The sequence below is a fragment of the Phodopus roborovskii genome, unplaced genomic scaffold (assembly GCF_943737965.1).
Source record: "Phodopus roborovskii unplaced genomic scaffold, PHOROB, whole genome shotgun sequence".
Lineage (NCBI taxonomy): Eukaryota > Metazoa > Chordata > Mammalia > Rodentia > Cricetidae > Phodopus > Phodopus roborovskii.
In genome coordinates this window covers 17,912,970-17,936,738 of record NW_026125052.1, presented here as the reverse complement: position 1 = coordinate 17,936,738, position 23,769 = coordinate 17,912,970, and the positions used below count along the sequence as shown (strand labels likewise).

At 44.1% G+C, this 23,769-nt stretch overlaps 1 protein-coding gene across 1 annotated transcript; it reads right to left on the bottom strand.

The window, feature by feature from the left end:
* Positions 1 to 349: 349 nt before the first annotated feature.
* Lsm12 (LSM12 homolog) lies at positions 350 to 22,414 on the bottom strand. The gene is made up of 5 exons (XM_051178398.1): positions 22,208 to 22,414; positions 20,010 to 20,143; positions 4,426 to 4,535; positions 2,940 to 3,066; positions 350 to 2,013 (listed from the first exon to the last, which is right to left on the bottom strand). Exons 1-5 carry the CDS (start codon positions 22,329 to 22,331, stop codon positions 1,921 to 1,923), a joined length of 588 nt encoding a protein of 195 aa, XP_051034355.1. The 5' UTR covers positions 22,332 to 22,414; the 3' UTR covers positions 350 to 1,920.
* Positions 22,415 to 23,769: the final 1,355 nt, after the last annotated feature.

Genomic DNA, 23,769 nt, shown 5'->3' with positions numbered 1-23,769 from the left:
AACTCTGGGTCTAATCCCTTCTTAAACTTGTGCATGCTCATGAGTGTGTATGCCACAGAATGGAGGTGGAAGCCAGAAGACAACTCTGTGGAGTTAGGTCTCCTGCTCTTTTATGTGGGTCCCAGGATTCCAACGTGGGTCACCAGGCTTGGGCACCAAGAATCCTTACCTGTTGGACCCCTCCTTATAGCACAGTGCACTTCTGCAGGAGTTATCAGGGGTAAGAAGAATGGGTGAAGAGAAAAGCAGAGAATCTAAAGAGAGCTCAACTCAGCAGGCACACCATCCTTTACATTTTAGACCCTTCAATAGGGAACACTTTAGTACACACAAACCTGAGACATGAGTGATGGTTAAAAAAATTTGGGTTTTATTGTTTTTGCTAAACAATACTAAAAAAAAAGTTTTTTCCCCCATTTTGAAGGCAGGGCTTGAATTATTTAATTTTGATCCATTTATTTAATTAAAAAAAAAGGGAAAAGAGATCATGGCCAAAAAAAAAAAAAAATTTAGCCCCACCCTACCCCCAAAGCTCTAGCCAGTCACATGAGCATCACCTACGTCCCACTCAGTGCCCGATATTCAGGTGGTGGCACTCTGCCCCATAAGACTACCCTGGAGGTGCAGGGGCAGCAAGTACCAGTTTCGGCTCTCAGCAGGTTAGTCAAACCGGGCAAACTGGTGGGCTAAAGTCCAGAGATTCTTTCCAGGTTTGCTGCCCATTGGCCGAGCACATACAAACTGTCATTAGCTTGTAAGATTTCAGGGGGTAGGGAGGGGCAGAAGAGCAGGAGGGTGGTGGAAGAGAAACTAGAGGTTATTCAAGCTTTTCCCGGGCTAGAGGCTCTGGACATAGACTTAAGAAAGGTCAGGGTAGATGGAGTCCAGGTTTCTTAGAAGAGGAACTCAGCCCGGAGGAAGAAGAGCTGAGATGGATGTGCCTTGCAAGCCAGTTCTTCCTGCAGAGGCACAGGGGGAGGGGCGGCTGACTCCCAAGTGGAAAATGGTGAGAGTTCATCTAGTACCATGAAGACAAAGGCAGAGGGAGTCCTGAGGTTGGGACCAAATGTGACAGGTACATACAGTTAAAGACCAGAAAGCCGTGGGACCCTCAAGGCCAAATCCCATCTGCACACTGGCCCTGCAGGGCTGCAGGAGGTCCTCGCTGTGAACTAAGTCAAGTTAATCGTCAGGCTCTGGGTGGAAGAAAGGACAGCATACTTTTGTTTTCAGAGAGATGGGGTGGGAAGAGTGGCCATGATCTAGTAAAAAGAGACCTGCAAGAAGCAGAAAATACTTAGAGAACATTTTAATATATATTTCCATATATATATTTAAAGTTAAGAAAAATAAAACTAATTCAAGCCATGCCCTGTGCAAAAAAAAAAAAAAAAAAAAAAAAAAAAGAAAAGAAAAAAAAAGTCAGAAAAAAAAAAAAAATGAAAAATTTAAAGTGAGACCTCTGTCTTCTGCTCTGGTCTCAACTTCAGAATCACAGTCAGCTTGTTACTTTTATTTTGGAAGAAAAGATGTAAAAGTTTCTTTCAATCATTCAGAAGGCAAGTATATCCACTTTATAAAAACAGAATGGCAGAAACAGACTAGGAAAAGAAAGTCACAGGTGAAGGGCAGAGTGGAAATGAATTTGCAAAAATAAAACTAACAAGATGACTGTTCCAGAAGGGGCTGTGAAAAGGACATGGTGGGCCGCAGTCTGTTAGTCAAGTAATGATTCAACTTTTAAATTATCCTCTTGTTCTTTTTGTTGGGTGTTTGTTCAAGTCTAGGTTGTTTGAAACACTGACTCTTTAGAGTCAGCAGGAAATATAGGATCCCTTCCCTCCCCCGGCCTGCCTCCGCTCAAGCCACCACCACCATCTCTGTGGCTGGATGCTGGAAGAGTCCTCCATATTTGTGGACTCAGGATGACAGGGCAGCCTCCTTCTGTGGTTGTTGGGCTTGTGAACGCTGCAGTATCTTTTGGCTTTCCACATCTCTAAAATGTTTTTCAACCTGCAAGAGACCAAGCAGCAAAGTCAGAAATGGAGATAGGGCAAGGTCTCCTGTACAGTCTAAGCCAGGTTCACAAGCGCAGGCATGGCTGTGTGGTCCATGGACTATGCAGTCAGCTTTGGCCTTGCTGCTGTCTACTGGCCTCCATACCTTCAAGGTAGGCTGCCAGGAGCCTAAATAAAATTCTAACAATGTATTATTTTTCAAATTTTGTTTTTGTAGGTGGCTTGTGTGCATGTAGGGATGTGCACATTTTGTGGAGTGCTGATGCCACAGGTCTTAGATCCACTGGAGTTTACAATACAAACAGTTATGAGCTGCCTTATATAAATCCTGAGAACTGAGGTCTTCTAGAAAAGCAAGTGTCTTAACTGCTGAGCCATCTATCCAGGCCCTTCTTCTGATATAAATACAGAATAGCTGTCCTGTTATTTTTTAAATCCACATCAGTGTGGGCCTGAAAGATGGTTCATGATTAAGAACACTTGTTCTTGAATAGGACCTGGGTCCCAGCATCCAGGTGGCAACTCACAGTCAGCCACAGTTCCATATGATCCAATGCCTTCTTCTGACCTCCATGGGCACCAGGCATGTGTATGTGTGTGCCCTGCAAACTTACAGTTAAAAACCCTCCTAGTGTCAGTCAGTGGTGACGTATGCCTTAAATTCCAGCACTGGGGAAGCAGAGGCAGGCAGATCTTTGTGTTCAAGGCCAGACTGGTCTAGAGATGAATCCCAGGACAGCCAGGGCAACACAGAGAAAACTTGTCTCAAAAAACCAAAACGAAACAAAACCCTGGCCTGGAGCTGAGAGGAATAGCTCAGAGCCTGTCCCATTGAATGGTCTAATTCTGTAGTATTGTGATGAAAGACACAGGGTGCCAAGGAATCCTTGCAAAACAAAGTTTTGCAGTGCCTTTACTTACTATTTTTCGTACATGGCTCAGTGCACTCCCCTCTTTGCCTTTACAATTTTCCACTTGATATGGGGGTGTAATAACAACTTCTTCCATGACTACGATGTTTTTTTCTTGCCATTTACAGTCTTTAATGCTGGAAGAAGAATATAGGTGAATGTTAACATCCTGGAGATATTCCATACCTCCATCTAGAAAAGAACTAACTGTAGAACCAGGCACGGTGGCTTACACCTTTAATCCCAGCACTCAGAAGGTAGAGGCAGGTGGATCTCTGAGTTTGAGGCCAGCCTGTTCCAGGCCAGCCAGAACTTCAAAACAAACAAACCCAAACCTGTCTTAAAAAACAAAAACAAAAAACCCCACCTACTTCCAGTAGGCTGACCTCAAGCCCCCAGCTCACTACTCAGCCAGAAATAAGAGTCCCCCCCCTCCCCACCATGTTGCTAGACAGGAAAGCAATGCCACTAATGCACAGAATCCTAGGGAGCCCAAGAGCTTTTAGTCTACTGGGGCCTAGAGAACCATAAAACATTTGGTGGCAGCATCAGAAGTTCAAGTCAAATTATAAATGAACAAGCAAGCCTAGGCCACTAGACCTGACTTAGTGACCTGGGGCAGAGGCTTGGCAACTGCTTTCTATCCAGGGTCAGATCATGAACAGCTACAGAACTCCTGCCAACACATGATTACAAGGGGCAGACTTGGCTTAGGGAGAAATACCACTTCTAGAAATATAGTGTCATGTACTCTGCCTCCACCCAGCCCCTACCCTCAACCATGTGCTACATTCCAACTTTCTCCACTAAATTGCCAGACAGCCAGACACCTGTCAGACCAGGAAACACACATGGGGAATTCCAGGGCAGCTGATCCTACCAAGAGTTCGTTCCTTCACATACCTGGGAATGCTCAGATACACCCGGCCCCAGCAGCTCTACTGCCTGCTGCCATCTGTGCACCAGACCCTGGTGGCTAAACAGGGTAACAGAAGGCAGCAGGGGGTGCGCTGGGTGTCAAATGTTCCAGGTGTTCAGCAGATAGGGAAGCTAGTAGAGAGTCTGGCTGCTGCGGTGACAGTACGTGTTTTACGAGGAGGTACGAGGGTAGCCTTCTGTTCTTCCTAACTCCCTATGTTTGACCCAAGGCACAATCACAAGCTTTGAGAAGGAGGGCCAGTAAGTAATACAACAAACAAAAAGCTAATGAGGAGCTCTAAATTACAGTTTACTGTTACTAGGGACCCTTACAAGACAACCTAGCCCCAAACAAATTTTTACAAACTAGAAACAGAAATGACTCAGTTATCATATATTACCCTGTGCAAAGGCAACTCACAAGTGTCACATCTTCAGATGCCAGTATGCTGTCAATATGCTACCCCAGCTTCCCTGGTACACCTTCAGGAAGACAACCACCCAGAAGCCTTTCATCAAACAAACAGCCAGCCAGTATCAGCTCTAGGAAAAGGGACCCCTAAGCTCCCGCAACTCACGTCTTGTGAATGGTCTGGAAGAGCTGCTGGCCCTCCAGGGAGACGCCAGCGCTGATTGCATAGGCCTGGCTCAACTTCTCCTCCTTCTCTGTCCGTGCTTTGCTGGCAAGCTAGAGTGAGGGAGAGGAAAAAGACTCAGAAAAAAAAAGCATTTACCTTCGTTCTTTCCAATTCAGGGCCTTTAAACTAAGGCAGCAGAGACCGGTGGTGGTGGTGGTAGTGTGTGCCTTTAATTCCAGTGCTCGGATAACAGAGGCGGGCAGATCTCTAAGTTTGAGGCCAGCCTAGTTTACAGAGCTAGTTTCAGAACAGCTAGGGCTGTCACACAGAGAAACCCTATTTGGGGGGGGGGGGGCGCTAAGGAAACAGGTCAGAAGATTACTCTGGAGTCTGATTAGAAATCCAGTGAAACAACAACCCCAAATACAGAATCTAAATAGTTACTGTTTGCAATTCTTGGTAACACCCTCTTTTCTATTTTTTTCTGAAGAGTCTCCTATGTGCCAGACATGTACTGTGCTATCTAAGAGATTCAGCTTGAAGAGAGCATGAAAACAGACCACAGACCTGTAAACAGGAGACAACTTGAGTGAAAAGGAACAAGGTATCATACAGTATGACGGGAGTGGGAAATGGCGGTTGGAGATAAACATCAATGCGTACATTAAAGAAAGTATACATTCACTCACTACTGTGCTAAAGCCTGAGGTGTACAAGCAAATGTGCGCTTTCCAGACCAAGAGTTGAAGCACAGGGAGAAAGATGGCTCAGCAGTTAAGAGCATTGGCCACTCTTCCAGAGGACCCAAGTTCAATTCCCAGCACGCACATGGCAACTCACAACTGTCTGTAACTCCAGTTCCAGGGGATCTGACACCCTCACAAGGACACACATGCAGACAAAAACACCAACACACATAAAGATGAATTAAAACAAAAGGTTAAGGCACAGCTTTTGGCAACCAAGACTCAGCCTGTCCAGCACCACATGCTCACCTAACAGCCAAGCCTAATGTAAACCTAATCTACCTTCACCTGAGCTGAAGGCAGCCCTGACCCACTCTGCTCTACAGTAAAAGGAATGGGCTGAATTCTACCTCATGCCTGCTCCTTCACTGCCCCCTAGTGGATCAAAACAAACTGATCAAAGGAAGAATTGTAGTGAAATGTGGTGTCTACTAAAATGTTAAGAATCCTTCTGGCACGGGTGGGTGAACACAGACAGAGGCTAGCCCACACATGCTGTGACTTGAAGCCAGAGCTCACCTGGTCTTCAGACAGACACAAATAAAACAGCAGAGCTTGCAGGCCTGCCTGTTATTCTGGCCCCGTCAGGCAACAACTTCACAGAGGAATCAATGTACTCTGGGCAAGGCAATCCCAGCTTCCGTGAGAAAGTCTGGGCACTTGGAAACACAGTTTCTATGGAAAGAGAACTGCTGGTGCGCATATTAAGCAACAAGCAACACTTTTTCAGAAACCAAGAAAACCCTGGTAGCCAACAACGAGGGGTTTCCTTCGGTCTTGCTTCCTAAACAATGTCTCGGAAAATGAAGTCTCTAAGGAAAGAAGGGTAAGCCAGAGAGCAGTGGCACCTCTGGGAGCTGCTGGTGCCAGGCAAGAGCTCCTTCACTGAGCTATGCTTCACCTCCTGAACAATGGACTCAACTACTCCCCTACAGTACCTGCAGTTAAGCTTTAGGCATGGCCAGCCATCGGTTTACATGTTGTTTTCATGGCAATCTGAAAGAGACTTTGAAGAATTTGCCTTCACCAGAAAGGTGTACAATGGGATGTTTCTCTCACAGATAACCCAACAAAGATGAGGCTGCCGCTTAGCTGGTACAGCAAATATGAAGCACTGGGTTTGATCCCAAGAACTGCACAAACCAGGGAGTGGTGTCAAAGGCCTGTAATGGCAGGAGGACCAGAAGCTCAAGGTCATTCTCAGCTATACAGCAAGTTCCAGGGCAGCCTGGGGTATATCTGTGAGATCCTCTCTCAAAAAGACCCAACCAAGCCAGGCATGGTGACAAATGCCTTTAATCCCAGAATTTGGGAGGTAGGGGGAGACAGAGGCAGGCATATCTCTAAGTTCAAGGCCAGCCTGGTTTATAGAAGTTCCAAGACAGCCAGGGCTATTATAAAAAGAAACCCTGTCTTGAAAAAAAAAAACAAAAAAACCTCCCACCAATCCGGCATAAAGCGACTGTTTCCCAGCTGGAGAGATGGCTCAGTGGTTAAGAGCACTGGCTGCTCTTCCAGAAGACCCATGTTCAATTCCCAGAACCCACATGGCAATTCACAATTATAATTCCAGGGAATCTTGTGCCCTCACACTGATCCACATGCTAGCAAAACACCAATGCACATAAAAATAAGACATTTAAGAAAAGAGAAATTGTTCCTACTAAACAATCAACATTATCTCCTCTCCTCAAAACTGAGCCAGAGAAAGACAGCACCTTATCTTGCTCTTTATCAGGAATTAACTCACACATCATCAGTCTTCTGTAAAGCAAATGACCATCACACTCTCGCCTGTACTGTTTACAAATAAGTCTACCTATGTCTATGCTGTTTAAACTGATGATATGCTCAACTGAAGACCAGAGAGAACGAATAGCTATCCCCAGAGGCAAAGGTGCCAAGTGCCTCTCAGGCTTGATAAGGTTTATAGTACATCTAAAAAAATTCATTGACTATCACCTACCCTAGCATATTATCAATGCTAGCTGCTGGCTTTGCTACCAGTCAGTACCTCAAAAAATAAAAAGTACCCAGGTTCCGGCAAATCCAAAGCATAAACCCACAAGTACATGTCACTAATAGTACAAGGCTTAGCTGGAGTGATGCACCTAACAACTTGCCCCCCCCCACTGTGTATTATTCCCACTGAAAACAAAGTAACTTCTACAAACCAGAGCTTCCTTCTAAGGCTACTTTATAAATAGCATCTTGATGTGGGCAAAGGAAAGAAACCACATGAAGGGGATACCAAACAAAGCAAATCAGTATTAAGTGGCTCTGGGCTGGCAAGATGGTTCTGTGGGTAAAAGTGCTTGCTGCTAACCCCAGTGCCCTGAGTTCCATTCCCAGAGCCCACAAGGAGGAAGAACCAGCTTCTGCAAATTGTCCTGACTTTCACATGCATGCACATGTGCACCCACACACATACAAAACACATAAAATTTAAGTATTTATATTAAATAGTTCCTAGCCAAGTAACTAATGAACACCAGAACACACAGCCTTCTGTATACTTAGTGATATGTAGAGGAAAGGAGACTCAGAAGAAAGCCCAAGAACTATGTACTTCATCTTGTTGCCAGTTGAGCCATCTCATTTCCATATACCCAAGAAAGCACAGGTGCTGTGGGACTCCAGAGGAATCCCTACTGCAAACATTTACAGGCTGGGACAGCTGACAGGTGAGAGAGAGTGCAGGAAGCTGCTGGTGTGAACTACTGAGTTCACAGAGCCACTGTCAGCTTGCCTTCCCTCTGTAAGCAGCTGCCCTTGCAGAGGGTTAGAAAGCAATACAGTTGCTGTCTGAAACGGCTGGTACTGCCTACAAACCTTGTGGGGACAAGGAATAGACCAGAGTAGCTAAAAACAACTTACATCCTAAGAAACCTTACTCTTGGCTTTTTCAGATCTAACCATGCTCTAAGGACGCCCGCCCCTTTAAGTTAAATTTAACTTTTTTTTGGGGGGGGGGGCTGGATTTTCAAGACAGGGTTTCTCTGTGCAGCCTTAGATGTCCTGGAACTTGTTCTATAGACCAGATTGGCCTAGAACTCAGAGATCCAATCCCCTGCCTCTGAAGTGCTGGGATTAAAGGCATGCACCACTATCACCTGGCTAAATTTAACTGCTTTTTATGTGTATGGGTGTTTTGCCTGCATGTGTGTCCAAGGAGAATGCCTAGTGTCCAGGGGAGGGTGTCAGATCCTCTGAGACTGGAGTTACAGACAACTGTGAGCTGGCATGAAGGTACTGGGAAATGAACCTCGGTCCTCTAGAACAGACAGTGTTGACCACTGAGCCATCTCTCCAGCCCCTCAGAAGCCTTTTCAGGGTTTCATGTAACTCAGGCTGGCCTGGAACATTCAAGCCTCCCACACTGCTTCTGAGTGGTGGGAGTACAGACTTGCCATATACTAAACCCATTGGAAAAAACCTCATTCTTAGCTAGCAACAAGTAAGCTGTCAAAAAAAAAAAAAAAAAAAAAAAAACCTTCTAAATATCAGTACTTCCACACCTATTTCCTTTCCTGGCTCAAAGTTCCAGTAACTACTATTCTGGGCCAGGTGCAGTGTCATGCACCTGTGGACCCTCAGCTTCTTGGGAGGAAGGCTGAAGTGGTATCATTTGAGCCTAGGAGTCCAACGTCAGGCTAAACAACTTGGCAAGAACCAATCTATTTAAAACATATATAAGCAATCGACAGAGGGGGCGGTGGGAGGGGGGGAGTGAAGGAGGGGGAAAAGATCTCCTTACAACCCAGGACAGCTAGAAACTTAAAAAATACAGTTCAAGTGAAGTTGTGTCTTAGAATACATAATGCTGAACCAAACAGCAATGGTGGAGCCAAAAATGTCTGGCAGGGTACTAAAATTCTAAGCTCTAACTTCTAATGAGAATGTATGCCAGGCTATGCACCAAGACACTTAATACCCAAATAATCCTATGAAATAGGGACTAAAACCGCTATCAGATAGATGAAGAAACTAAAGCAAAGCTGAAAAGAAAATTGCCCTAAATTACAAGTCCTAAGTGGTGGGGTCAAGATTTCAAGCTAGGCAGGCTGGTTCTAGAACATTCTATTTTTTCCAGTGCTGGATATGGAACGAAGAATTCATGTACTCTGGTAAAAATGCTCTACTAATGACAAAAATTCCCAGCTCTAGAGCAAGCGTTCTTCACCACTATACTGTATCTGCCAGTTTCTCCAGTAAGAGTTAACACTAGGGCTAGTGAGACAGATGGCTCAGTGTGTAGAAGCACTTGTCACCATGCTGAATGATTGTGTGCAAGAGAGCAAACTCTCCTAAGTTGTCCTCTGATTTCCACATAAGCACTGTGTGGCATGTGAGTACTCTAAATACATGTATACAAATAAGTAAACACAAACGTACTTTAAAAAAGCAGGAGCACTATGCATTCCACGCCAGCTTGACTAGAGTAAGATCCTGTCTCAAAAACAAAACAAAAGTGAAATCCAAGACTGGCTAGAGTTTCAATCCCTACAATCAACATGGTGGGAGCAGAAAACTGACCCCTTCCACCTACACACACACACACACACACACACACACACACACACACACAAACCCTGAAAATAAATTCTTAAAATGCAAAGTTTTTTTTTTTTTTAAAGTCTAAATCACTGTTGAAAATGGTTATAAATTAAAATACCTAAGACATCTAGATCTGGGTACCAGCAAGATGCTGAGAGAGTAAAAGTGCTTGCTATGAAAGCCTGATGGCTTGAGCTTGATCCCTGGAATCCATGATAGAGGGAAATATCCCAAAAGTTGTACTTTGATCCCTATACCTACAATCACATTCAAAAACGTCATGCACACAATATTAATTAATAAAAGTAAAATATTCTAGCTGGGCAGGAGTGGTACACACCTTCTTTCATTCAATCATTCATTTGATTGTCAAGACAGGGTTTCTCTATGAGCTTTGGAACCTGTGCTGGAACTTGCTCTATAGGCTGGTCTTGAACTCACAGAGATCCACCTGCCAACCTGGTTTACAAAGTGAGTTCAAGAACAGTCACTAATTAATACACACAGAGAAGCCCTGGCAGTGATTGAAACATGTCCTTACTCCCCAGCACTCAGGAGGTGGATCTCTTGACTTCAAAGCTAGCCTGGCCTGGTCTACAAAGCAAGTTCCAGGACAGCCAGGGCTGTTATACAGAGAAACCCTGTTCAAAACAAACAAACAAACAAGACGTCTATAATCCTCTTAGCTGAAATACTGGTAACTAATGGATCCTGGGGAGGAACAATAAAATTGCCTTCAGTTTTGTATCAAATGATGAACCCACCAGGCTTCATCAAGAGTTCCAAACCCATGACTGTACCAAATGTCTTCGTTAAATCAACTGGAATGCAAGCTGAACCTGACCTCAACAATTTCAGAAAACAGCAGCCCCAATGCAGCCATTTCACAATGAGGCCAGTAAAGACTCCATGAGGAAGTCAGAACAGTGCCAGGTGAGCTCCAAAGCACCCGACAGGTAGTAGATATTACTTTAGCATTATGGGCACAGAGAAGATGTGTTGTAGGTCGTTTCAAAAAAATCATATAGTCCAATCCATCCTTCCTTTACCCAATGAGCTCATTGCCCCCCACCCCTTTTTTTTCCAGAGACAGGGTTTCTCTGCAGCTTTGGAGCCTGTCCTAGAATTCACTCTGACACCAGGCTGGTCTCAAACTCAGAGAAATACACCTGACTCTGCCTCCCAAGTACTGGGATTAAAGGCATGTGCCACCACTGCCCAGCCCCCCCTCTTGTTATTGTATATTTGAAGTATACAATAGATTATAAAAGCATAAAAGGGTGACTACAGTGGCTAAGTTCACATATCCAAACCAGCCTGGACCTTAGAGGCTGAAGCAGGACATTTATGAGTTGAAACCCAGTGATTTGTGCTCTCTCCCAAAGGAAACAGATGCTGCTTTTAACAGTCTCTTCTCTAACCCTCTAGTTTAGCTCAGGAACAGAAAAGAGACAGGCTGGCTGAACTTGCCATTTGTTTGCTAAGGTCACATATGAGAAGCTTCTACTAAGAAGCTCACTATGCCAAGGGTCGATGAACCACAACTAGGAGCCAAATCCAGCCACTTGAGATAATTTTCCTGGGGCATAGTCACCTGACTACAAAGTCTACAGAGGGAACACTGGACTAGTGTTTAATACAGGATGGTCCACAAAACCTAAGGACTGCTGCCTCTTTCCTATGCTGTTACCATGGATCTACCAAGTTAATGTACCTAAGAGAACAGTGCACTCAGCATGTACAAAAGCCTGGATTCAATTTCCAGAACACCTCTCAAAAATGCTGCCATCCCTCAATACTCCCAACAAATGTTGAGATTCCTCAGGGTTAAGGGAAACGTCTTAATCGTCTTGACATTTCCCAGTACCTGGAAAGGAAGGAGAACAAGACAGAACCAATCATAAAGTCCCAACAGTTATGTGGTCACTCAATTCCTTAGTAGTTCTTCCAGGGTACACAGTCAATCCCGGCACCTAGGAGGCTGAGATAGCAGGACAGCAGCTAGAGGATACTTGAGCTTTATAAGAGACTGTGTCCCCACCTAAATAGAAGAATGCAGTTCAAGCATTCCACATTCTACCACTCCATACTTTTGTTAGTGTGTAGACCCTTTCACTTTCCAACTCAAGGGCAATTTCTGGCATTTCCCTAAACGAGCCTAGGAATTCCACTGCTAGAATGAACTGCCTCACTTGTTCTTTGCCAGAAAACTAAGTCAATTAGAATATCTTCTTCACACTGGGAAGCAATACCGCACTGGACCCACCATAAAATCCATACTTTGAACTATCACCTCTGAGTCAAAAATGTGACTACAATAATACTTTATGACCCAACTCTGTCAATAAAACTGGCTCATAATTTATCTTTTCCTGGCTCTTCATCCCTCCCTATGATGCTGAGAAGGCCCCTTGATAATGAATGGCCTAAAGAGGACCATGAAGTTAGCTGGCTTGACATGCACTGCAAGCAGAGCTGAGTCACAAGCTCTAGTCTAGAACAATGGCTCCTCCACCACCCTTCTGTCAGGCTGACCCCAAAGTTTTAATGACACAAAACTAACCTTCAAAGAACCAGCAGTTCTTTGTTTTGTCTTTCAAGCCAGGGTTTCTCTGTGTAACAGGTCCGGCTGTCCTCCTGCTTTAATCCCGAAATCCCAAATGGCCACCACAGTCCAGCTAAAACAGTTTTTTGGTTTTTTTTTTTTTTTTTTGCTTTCTGAGACAGGATTTCTCGGTGTAACAGTCCTCACTGTCCTGGAACTCACTCTGCAGACCAGACTGGCCTCGAACTCACAGAGATCCACCTGCCTTTGACTCCTGAGTGCTGGGATTAAAAGCATGAACTACCAATATTAGGCACTCACTACCTGTTTGACACTTAACATGCCCCTTGCCATTCAGCAATGCAGAACTTTTCCTCTCCACTTCCTACTGCATCTCAAGACATACCCATGACAAACAGTGTCTTCCCAGAACCAAGTACCCATCTACTGGTAGACTCACACCTAGGACTGCAACCCTGAATAATACTCTAAAAGATTATGGCCTCTAGGAGCCTGAAAACTTATATACCTTCCCACATGTACCAAACGCACATACCAAAGAGATAGATGTGTGCATGCTTGCGTCGTATGTGTAAGATCCCTAGATTTGATCTCAAACACTGCAATAAAAATATGCACTCATGAGCTGGAGAGATGGGTCTGAGGTTAAGAGCACTAACTGCTCTTCCAGAGGTCCTGAGTTCAATCCCAGCAACCATATGGTGGCTCATAACCACCTGTAATGAAATCTGGTGTTCTCTTCTGACCTGCAGGAATACATTCAGACATAGTGTTGTATATATAATATATAAATCTTTTTCAAAAATGCACTCATAACTAAACAGAGGGTGACCAAATATACTACCTCTGACTTTACCTGTTATTCACCATACCTTAACACATTAGTGTCAAGATATAGTAAAAGGGTGGGGGCTGGAGATATGGCTCAGAGGTTTAAGAGCACTGGCTGCTCTTCCAGAGGATCTGGGTTCAATTCTCAAAGCACCTCACACCTGTCTAACTCCAGTTCCAGGGCTTCTGACACCTCACACATACAGGCAAAATACCCGCGCATATAAAATATAAATAAACTATGTTATTAAAAGAAAGATATAATAAAGGGAACCACTAATGGACTAGGTTCATAAATAGGTCACTACCTAGTAACTAGCAACTACCCAGGAATTTACTCAAATTTGGGGAGTTTAACCATCAAATCCCAGAAAATTATAAGCTTATGTTGAATCTTAGGTGTCAAGCTGATAAAAATTCAAATAAAGATTAAGTTAATTTTTCCTTCATTGTGATAACATACTTAAAAGTAAAGTTTCTTTTTAAAAAGAAATCTTTTTTTCCATATTCTTAGTTTTATCACTACCATCAGACAGCAAAGGCTGTTTGTTACATAGAGAAACCCTGTTTCAAAAAAAAAAAAAAAAAAAAAAAAAAAAAAAGGCTAGTTGGTGGTAGCACATACCTTTAGTCCCAGGGGAGGCAGAGACAAGCAGATTTCGGAGTTTGAGGCCAACCAGCACACAGAGAAACCCTGTCTCAAAAAAACGTTACCACAGAGAAGATAAAATTACATTCAAAGGGAAGTCACTCAGAAGTTCAGCACTTGCCCAGCATTCTCTGAGCCCTAAGTTCAAACTCCATCCAACCCCCCAACTCCCAAGGACATTCAAGAGTTCTACACTCTACATACATTCCCACTGTCACTTCAAAGCTTCCTCTTCTGTCCTACTGCTAAGGCTAGACTTCTTAGTCTAGTGACCTGCTAATCGAAAGCAAATTGGCTCATTTCCAGAAGTCATTAGTTTATACCTTCTCTAGTTGAGCTATTATTATTTCCTTTAAAACTTCATCTCTTCCATTTCCTGCTGGGTTTGTACAAGGAGCTATCTGGTTTGCATCAACAGGCTGACTTAGGTAGAGTGCACTTACTACATCAGCAAGATAAGCCAGCATAACAGAGCATCTCCCACTGAAGTCATTAAGTGCAAAAGCACTCTTGCTTCCCAGGCGATAAATTCCTGACTCCCTGTACTGCATCAGTTTTCTTCTAGGCTTCTCAGAGAATATCAGTCCCCTTCCATATGCTCTAACATAAGTAAACTCCAACCCATGTTCTTAGAAATGAAAGAAATTTGGGAAAAGGGTGATAGTTGGGATCAAAATCAGTGCATTGCTGAGTGTGATAGCACATGTCCAGCTTGGGAAGACAAGGTAGGAGGAGCTCTATGAATTCAAGGTTTGGTCTGTATAGCCAGCTCCAGGCCAGCCAGACAATATAATGAGACCGTGTCTCAAAAATAAACAAAAAATAGCAGTGACTTGTGCATGCTAAGCAAGCATTCTACCACTCAGTCCAAGAACTTTTCATGTCACTCAAGCAACATTAACAGCCACTCAGACTGTTTTCAGCAACAGCCCAGCAGGCAGCCTTGAGTCAGTCTTCAAGGAGGAACAGCAAAGCATCCTGAAAGGTCCATCCAACAGACCATCTATTCATAGACATCTCTGCAAATGAAGAATGAAATGAGTCCAGAGACAACCAAACCCCTCAACCTAATTTCAGTTCCTGACTTCTCTTCCCAGCACATTTTTCCAGAACAGGCAAGAAAGCTGTACAGCTAAGAAAAGCAGTCCCACTGATCCCCAAGCTAGTGTTTTTTTGTTTTTTTGTTTTTTTTTTTTTTTTAATTTCTGGTTTTTCAAGACAGTGTTTCTGTTTCTCTGTTTCTAGAGGCTGTCCTGGAACTAGCTCTGTAGACCAGGCTGGCCTTGAACTCACAGAGATCCGCCTGCCTCTGCCTCCCAAGTGCTGGGACTAAAGGCATGTGCACCACCACCGACCAGCTCTAGCTGTTTTTTTATAAACAAGCCAAGCAATAGTGGCACAAGCCTTTTAATCCCAGCACTTGGGAGGCAAAGGTAGGTAGATCCCTGAGTTCAAGGCCAGCCTGGACTACAGAGGGAGTTCCATGACAGCCTCCAAAGCTACAGAGAAACCCTGTCTTGAAAAAACAGAAAGAAAGAAAAAGAAAAATGGGTAAACAACCAGTTTATAACAACACTGGTAAATAATTAAGACCAACAGCAAAGCCTACCATCCTGAGCTAGAGTTTGAAGACAACCTGGGATCCGGGAAATCCCATCTCAAAAGATCAAAATAAATTAAAAAATAAAAAACCAACAACACCGAATAACAGAAAGCCAAACACTAAAAGCAAAGCTGATCCACAAACTAATCTAACTAAGCAAGAGCTGCTGTGACTTGGTTAAATACCAAAGAAATTCTACTGTGTAATGGTGTGTGTGTGGGGGGGCAAACGTGCATGTGTCGTTAGCGTGCTCAGCATGCTCAAAGTCTTGTTTCTCAGTAGTTCCACATAACAGCACCACACACTCCCACCTTCTGGGGTGGTAGCTGGTCACAATGACAGAAATCTTTTACCTTTTAGTATTTCTTGAGAAAAACTATCCTCTTTCTGATAGTCAATATTATTCACTAAAGTCCAGGGGAGAGACTTTTATAAATACAGAAGGAAACAGCTACACTTCCAACACCCTGGGAATAAATCACTTCATTCAAATCTTTTAAAATGTTATGACCTATGACAGAAGGCCACCCAAAGAGCTCCAATATTCTAGTAGGAGGCATCTAAGCCAGGTTTTAAACTTCTACAAGCTTCAAAAGCTGGGATAGCCAGAATGTAACTACCCTTGAGATGAAACTTATAACCATTCCAAACCTGTCCTTAGCAATGACTTAAAAAAAAAGTGGCATTTCCCTGGAATTTGACAAGGGAATTCCAGATCTCATATAACTATATTCACTCCCCTCTTCTGCTACAGCTGTTTGTTTCCTTGCTTTGTTGAACTGTAGCAAACACCCCATTCCCTAGAGAGGCAAGAGAATATACATTATTACAAGACTCCTCTACAGGGAAAAACTGCCACACCAAGCCAACCCCAGGCAGATGCTACTAAACTGAAGCCCTAACTCACACCCAACAAGTTGTCCATTAAGCATCTACTCTGTACAATACATTCAATGGTGAACCCAATGGTAGAGCGCTTGCTAAGGTCCTGTACTTAAAAAAATCACCAGTACTGCATTTTAAACAAAACAGTGAATCTAACAGGTATGAAATGCACTCTTACAAGTTTGACAAGACACACATTGACAAGTAAATAAGTAACATAATTACAAAAAGACTATATATTTATGGGGGTGGGGGAGGAGTGGGGGATGGTAGGGGGTGGCGGGGGGGGGGGGGGTAGGGCACACCTTTAGTTCTGGCACTCAGGAGGCAGAGACAGGCGGATCTCTGTGAGTTCCGAGACCAGCCTGGCCTGTAAGAGCTAGTTCCAGGACAGCCTCCAAAACCACAGAGAAACCCTGTCTCAAAAACCAACAACAAAAAGACTATACATGGTAATATTGGGGTACATTTACCCAGGGCACATAACTCTGTACCTGTTTTCCAATTGTAAAATAAAAGCACCCCTTTACTCTCAAAAAATGTCCCAGTTGTAGTATAAGCTATTAGGTGGGAAGGACAAGCAATCCCAAAAAGAAACAGTGGAAACAGACCCCTTTCAGCAACTGATCAAAAACTCCTAAGTTTTATTGAGTTCTGATAGTTAAGTCTCCAGCTATTCTGGAAGAACATTCCAAGTAGAGGAGGGACAAGGTGGGGTGAGTGGATATCACTACTCATCATTTTGAAGAGTCAAAAGATGTGACTTAGGGTTCCCATAAATCAACATGCAAGATTATGCTATCCTAAACATCTGAAATGTAAGACCCAAAAAGCCCAATGCAATGGCTTTCAAAGTTTTTTTGTTTTTTTTTTTTGTTTGTTTGTTTTTGTTTGTGGGGTTTTTTGTTTTGTTTTTATTTCTTGGTTTGGTTTTTTCAAAACCAGGTTTCTATGTGTAGCCCTGGTGTCCTGGAACTTGCTCTGAAGACCAGATTGGCCTTGAACTCTGAGAATCACCTACCTCTGCCTCCCAAATGCTGGGACTAAAGATGTGAGCTACCACATCTGGGTTATGGCTTTCATTTTTTTTTGGGGGGGGGGGGTGTCCAAGACAAGCTTTCTCTGTAGCTCTGGAGCCTGTCCTGTAACTAACTCAGGCTGGCCTCAAACTCACAAAGATCTATAACATAAATAATATAAACCCAGAGGCAGATTTTAGGATTCAAACTGAAGATCAGATAAGCAAAACAACCAAGTCACCAGAGAGCTTGCTCTTCTACCAAAGCTAGGACAATCCTGTCCTCAATGTGGCTAGAGACTAACTGTCCAGCTCTGAGACCCTGCTCCTGTTTTACATACTTCTCTAGTGCTGGAATTAAAGGCATGAGCTGTTTCTCTTTTAGAATGCTTCACTCTCATGGGAGCCCTGGGTGGCCTTCAACTCACAGAGATCTGTCTGCCTGTCTCCTGAGTCCTCAGATTAAAGGTGTGTACCTCTATGGATATGACTAGATTTGCTTCTCTGATCTTCTGGCAAGTTTTATTAGATAACAAACAATATACCATCAGATAGCCTCTGCCTCCCACGTGCTGGGATTAAAGACATGCGCCGCCGCCGCCGCCGCCACCACCAGGCTGGCTTTCAAATTTTAAGTCATGAATCTCTTTAAGTATGAAACACCCCTAAATCTTTACCCATGATGTACTATCCACATCACATAACTCCAGGTCAGAGGGCAACACCCCTTATAAAGCCCACCACCAAAAATTAACACATGGTCTCTGGGTTTTAAAAAGGGGTGAGAGCTAAGCGGCGGGAGTATACCTTTAATCCCAGCACTCAGGAGGTAGAGGCAGGCAGATCTCTGAGTAGAGGCTAGCCTGTCTACAAAGACAGTTCTGAGACAGCCAAAGTTATATTACATAGAGAAACCCTGTCTTGGATCCCCCCCCCAGAATAAAGAAAAAAAGGGGGGGGAATGGTTATCGGGAAACAAGGTTGGGAGATGGATCAGCTGAAGTGTTTGCCACACAAACTGGAGGTCATGATTTCAATTCCTAGGACCCAAGTAAAAGGCTGGCTTTAGGCTATCTGCTTTGGGGAAGAAAGACAAACAGAACTCTTGAGTTCTCTGGCCAGCAAGTCTGGCCTGAATCAGTGAGTTCCAGGTTCAATTAGACCCTGTCTCAAAAAATAAAACTAAAGTGAAACAGGAAGAAATCCCATGGCAACTTCTAGTCACACAAGTACTTTTTATGAAGGGTAAACACAAGCTCTTAACTCTACTTGAGTATTAATATTAGTCTAGGAAGGGGCTGGGTGAGATGCTTTAGTGGTTACAAGCATTTGATGCTCTTCTAGAGGATCCCAGCATCCCTATCAGATGGCTCACAGTTTGTCACTCCAGCTCCATGGATCCAACACCCTCTTCTGGCCTCTTCAGGCACTTGGAACATATACAGCATACATATAGACATACACAGAGAATATGCTGGGCATGACGGCATAGGTCTTTAATCCAAACACTTGAGAGAGGCAGGTGGATCTCCATGGGTATAGCATAGGCCTAGCATGGTCTATATGGGCAAGTTCCAAACCAACCATCAATAAAATAACACTAAATAAATTACTATTTGTATACTGTTCCAAACTAGAATTTCCTATGTAAACCAGACTGGCCTTGAATTTGCAGCAATCCTCTTGCCTCTGCAGCCTGCATGCAGAGACTAAAACCATGCTCAACTTTCAAGACATGCATATTTTTTTTCCCTTTGTGACAGGTCTCATATATTCTATGCTGGACTCAAATGCATTCAGTAGCTGAGGATGACCTTCAACTTCTGAACCTCCTTCCTATGTACCTCCCAAGTGCTGAGATTGCAGCATGCACCACCCAAGTTATTTCTTTTTCTTTATCTTTGTTGTTGTTTTGGGTTTTTTGTTTTGAGACCGTTTGTCTTTCTGTTTGGAGCCTGTCTTGGAACTCACTCGGTAGACCAACCAGGCTGGCCTCTCAAACTCACAGAGATCCAAAGTTATTGCTTAAGTGCAACAAAGATATTCAGAAATAAAGGGAACAAATTATACAAATATACTTTAGAAAAGATACCAAGCCAGGTATAGTGGTGCTCACTCATAATTTTAACACTTAAGAGGTGTAGTCAAAGCTGGGCATTGGTGGTGCATGCCTTTAGTCCCAGCACTCAGGAGGCAGAGGCAGGTGGATCTCTGTGAGTTCAAGGCCAGCCTGGTCTACAGAGCTAGTTCCAGGACAGTCTCCAAAGCCACAGAGAAACCCTATCTGGAGGGGTGGGGTAGTCAGGAAGATCTGAATTCAAAGAAAGTCATTATTACAAAGTATACAGAACAAGTTCAAGGCCAGCCTAGGCTATATGAAACCCTGTCTCATTTAAACCAAAGGAAGGCTGGGGAAGGAGCTCAGCTGGTGGAGTGCTCGCCTAGCACGCAGGAGGACGTGTGTTTGATCCCCATCATCACAGAAATGATTTGTGGTAGCACATGCCTATTATAATCCCAGCACTTAGGAAGACATAGTGAGGAAAATCTGAAGTTCAAAGTCATCCTTGGCTATGTATTAAGTTCAAAGTTAGCATGGGATACAATGCTGTCTCAAATGGGAAAGAGAAAGCAATCCTGGCCTCACCCCCAAGAGAAATTATATAAGCAATGTACATATCACCAAAAGTTGATGTTTTAGACAGCTAGAACTGCCCTTGAATCCTTACCTTACTAACATTAAGTGACGCTAGTGGAGGAGGGGTTTCTGTTCGATCATTAATTATTTCCACTTCAGAAACATACTGTAAGTTTATAAGCAAGATGTCTGCGTGGTTGGGCTTTCCACTGGAAGAGGGACATTCTGGTGAGAAAACAAAGTTAAGGAAAATAGGACAAAGGTACATCTCACAAAGACTATTAAAAGAAAAAAAAAAAAAAAACACGTGCTTATACAAAATACAAGCCCCATTAAGTCCTCTCTTTTTTTAAAAAAAAAAAATTTCCATTACCTTGCTTCTGCCCAAAGGTATAACCAAAAGATCCCAAGCTTTCCAAAGCCATACCACAAACAGGCAGAAACTGAAAGCCTCAAAATTGTTTCTGTCATTTTCTCTCCATTGGTTTAATGGGGAGAAATGCAGCTTTATAGCCATGTACACTACAGTTTGTCTTGAACTCAGGAGCCAGAGAGGAGTCAGTGATTTCAGGTTAGGGGTTACACTCACATGTTTCCCTGTATCTACAAGGTGTTTTCTTATCGTTCAGATTTCATGTTCTTGTAATTTTCCCGTTTTTCAAAGGCAAAAACTACACCAATGAGAAGGAAACCACCCAAATGACAACCTATTTCATCCATCCATCCATTCATTCATTTTCCAACCACTTACTAAGACCCTTCTGTGTGCCAGATAAAAGTAGACCAAGTCTTCCTTCTAAGAGTCTTCCAACTATGCCACTAAAGGTTTTAGGCCAACTATGATCTCTTGTTTTTAAAATAACACAAGATAAAGAAAGGAACTGGAGCCGGGAGTTGGTTGCACACGCCTTTAGTCCCAGCACTTGGGAGGCAGAAGCAGGAGAATCTATGTAAGTTCGAGGACAGCCTGGTCTACAGAGCTAGTTCCAGGACAGGCTCCAAAGCAATACAGAGAAACACTGTCTTGAAGAAAAAAAAAAAAAAGATAAAAGGACTGTTTTAGTTTATGAAGAAATCTTTCTGACCTAGAAATTGACAACTCATGATTAAACTAATTAAAAGGCAGCAGTAGTGGCACACGCCTTTAATTCTAGAACTTGGGAGGCAGAGGCAGTAGGATCTCTGAGTTCAAGGCCAGCCTGATCCAGGACAGGCTCCAACACTACACAGAGAAACCCTGTCTAGGAAAACAAAACAAAGCAAAAAAAAAAAAAAAAAAAAAAAAAAAAAAAAAAATACAAGAAGCTTCATTTTAAAGACAGAGGCTACCTTCTCCTAAAGATAAATAAATAAGGGGTAATTAAGTAAGCCCACCTGTAGCTCAAATAAAGGGGGAAGTGGTGCTACATTTTATTCCAACTAGGAAGTGTTTTGTTTTCCAACAGCGAGTTTGCTGGAGTAATTCAGAAACCATTTCCACCTCTTCTATGCAGCTTCACACTGGTCCTTTAAAAAGGAGGGCATTACTATGGGAAACTGAAGACTTCGTGTACTGCACTGAACACTGTCATACATAAAACCCTGAAAAACGTGGCAAGTCCTCTCTGGACCAGGCTTCCAATTCCAACACCCCTTAAACAGCAATTTTCAAATGACTGAGAACCTCAAAATCAGCACACACACCCCACACACACAATGACACCAAGCATACACGACTCTAGCAAAATCAGCCACCAGTTCAGCATACAGAAATCTGTCCTGCGCTTCCCACCCCCAAAATGGCAAGGGCCATTTGGTCACCATCCCACTACCCTTTCTTGAATCAAATCTCATCAGCAGACAGCCCACTCCTGAAGTCCATACCCTAGCCCTCCTAGCAGCCCCGGACCCTACACACCCCTCCCCACAGCATTTTACCGATCCCCACTCCATCCGGGCTCCAATCCGCAGCCCCCTCCCCACCACTACCCCCTCTCTTGATCACTGAGTCCCCTTAACACACCGTTCCCCCTCCCGAAAAGCCACCCGCGTGTCAAGCCCCGCTCCACCCACCAACCCTCGGCTGAGGCCCAGCTCTCACAAGGGGTGGGAGACAAGGGTCCCCCAAGTGGACCGAAAGGCCCGCGGGAGGGGGAGGGGAGCTCAGGGCCGTGCGCATGCGCCCGGGGCGACGCGGTAGCCGGTCGCCCCTAGGCCGGGAGAGGGCCCTAGCTGCCGCCGCCGTCCCCCGCCCCCCACCACCGCACCTACACGCCGGCCCGGCCTTGGGGTCCACGCAAAGAAGGATACTTAGAGCCAGCATTTTGGACTGGTAGTCGAAGGCCACCACCTCGCCCTGCAGCCGCTGCTCCTGGCACGTCCGGCACGACACCTGGCTCCCAACGCTGAAATACTCGCCCGGAGGAGCCGCCATCTTGGGAGAGCAGCCGCGGCCGGCGGCGGCGGCGGCAGCAGCGGGCGAAAGCCGGGCCCCCAGCAAGCGCCGCGCCGCGACGCACGGGGCGTGCTGACGTCATGCGCCGGGGCGTGGTCTGGTCCTGGGTGGGGCGGGAGCCTAGGTGGAAGAGGGAACAGGAAATAAAAGGGAATGTGAGTGCCGTGGAAAATGTTCCTGTGCTCGCCCGTCTGCTTGGCTAAGTGCTTGCAGGGTTCTTTTGAAAGTTAGGAAGATAAATAGACGTAAAGAATAAATAACCTACGTGAACGAAGAGGAGAAAAGGGAGGCAACTGGAATCTGCTTAGCCCACGCCTTGCATAAAAACCTTTAATGAATGAACTCTATAAAATATTGCCCTCACTTGGTTATGAAGAACTTGAAGCTCAGAGAACTTAACAAGACTCATTCAAAAGTATTATAACTAACTACAAAGTAGTTATAAAAAAAACCATTAGCTTTAAAGTTAGGCAAACTAGAATCTGAGGCCATTTACCAAATACCTTAAACAAACTATCAAACCTGATTATGTTTCTTCAATAAGATCTGAAAACACTGATCCCCCAGCAGCCCTGCAAGGCAGGAATCAATACCCTCATTTTACAGGTGAAGTCTTAAACTTGTAACAGTCATACAGCTGGCAAAGCATGGTTTTGAGTCCAACAAAGATCTCTTGACTACTGGCCTATAATAAAAGCAACTCCTGCCTCACAAGGCTGCTAGAAGGCTTAAGTGAGATAATGCATATATACATGGCATATACCCCATAATCACCTGTCACCTTTGGAACACAGAGCACTTCTGTCTGCTTGGCCTTCTCTCCCAGGAAGCCAAGTAAAAAGAAGAAACAGTTCTGGAATGTAGCTCATACATAAAGCATAGACCCATTCTTGAGGCCTTAGGTTTAAGTCTCCAGGAAAAATAAAAAGGACAGAGGAAAAGTTCGTTGAGAAGAAGGAACAGTTATAATGACAAAGGGCTTTGAAGGGACCTGCCTCTCCTCAATAACAGACATCTCATATACAAAGCTTCACTAACCTTATGGAAGGAACTGCTTGGATGTACTTTTTGTTTTCTTTGTGTTTTTTGTTTTGTTGTTTTGTTTTTTTCAACACAAGGTTTCTTGTGTAGCAGCTCTGGCTGACCCAGAACTCACTCTGTAGACCAGGCCACACACTTGCACTTTATTATTATTATTATTGTTTGTTTGTTTGTTTTTGTTTGTTTCTTGAGACAGGGTTTCTCTGTATTGCTTTGGAGCCTGGAACTCACTTTGTAGACCAGGCTAGCCTTGAACTCAGAGAGATCAGCCTTCATCTGCCTCTCAAGTGCTGGGATTAAGGGCTTGTGCCACCACCTCCCAGCTGCACATGCACTTTTAAAACTCTCACCACCAACTGCCATCCTTTAACTACCC

Coding starts and splice junctions, on each gene's coding strand:
- Lsm12 (XM_051178398.1), bottom strand. CDS start 22,331: ATGGCGGCTCCTCCGGGCGAGTATTTCAGCGTTGGGAGCCAGGTGTCG. Junction 20,144..22,207: donor GTCCAAAATGCTGGCTCTAA/GTATCCTTCTTT, acceptor TTTTCTCACCAG/AATGTCCCTCTTCCAGTGGA. Junction 2,014..2,939: donor TGAGCCATGTACGAAAAATA/GTAAGTAAAGGC, acceptor GGTCTCTTGCAG/GTTGAAAAACATTTTAGAGA.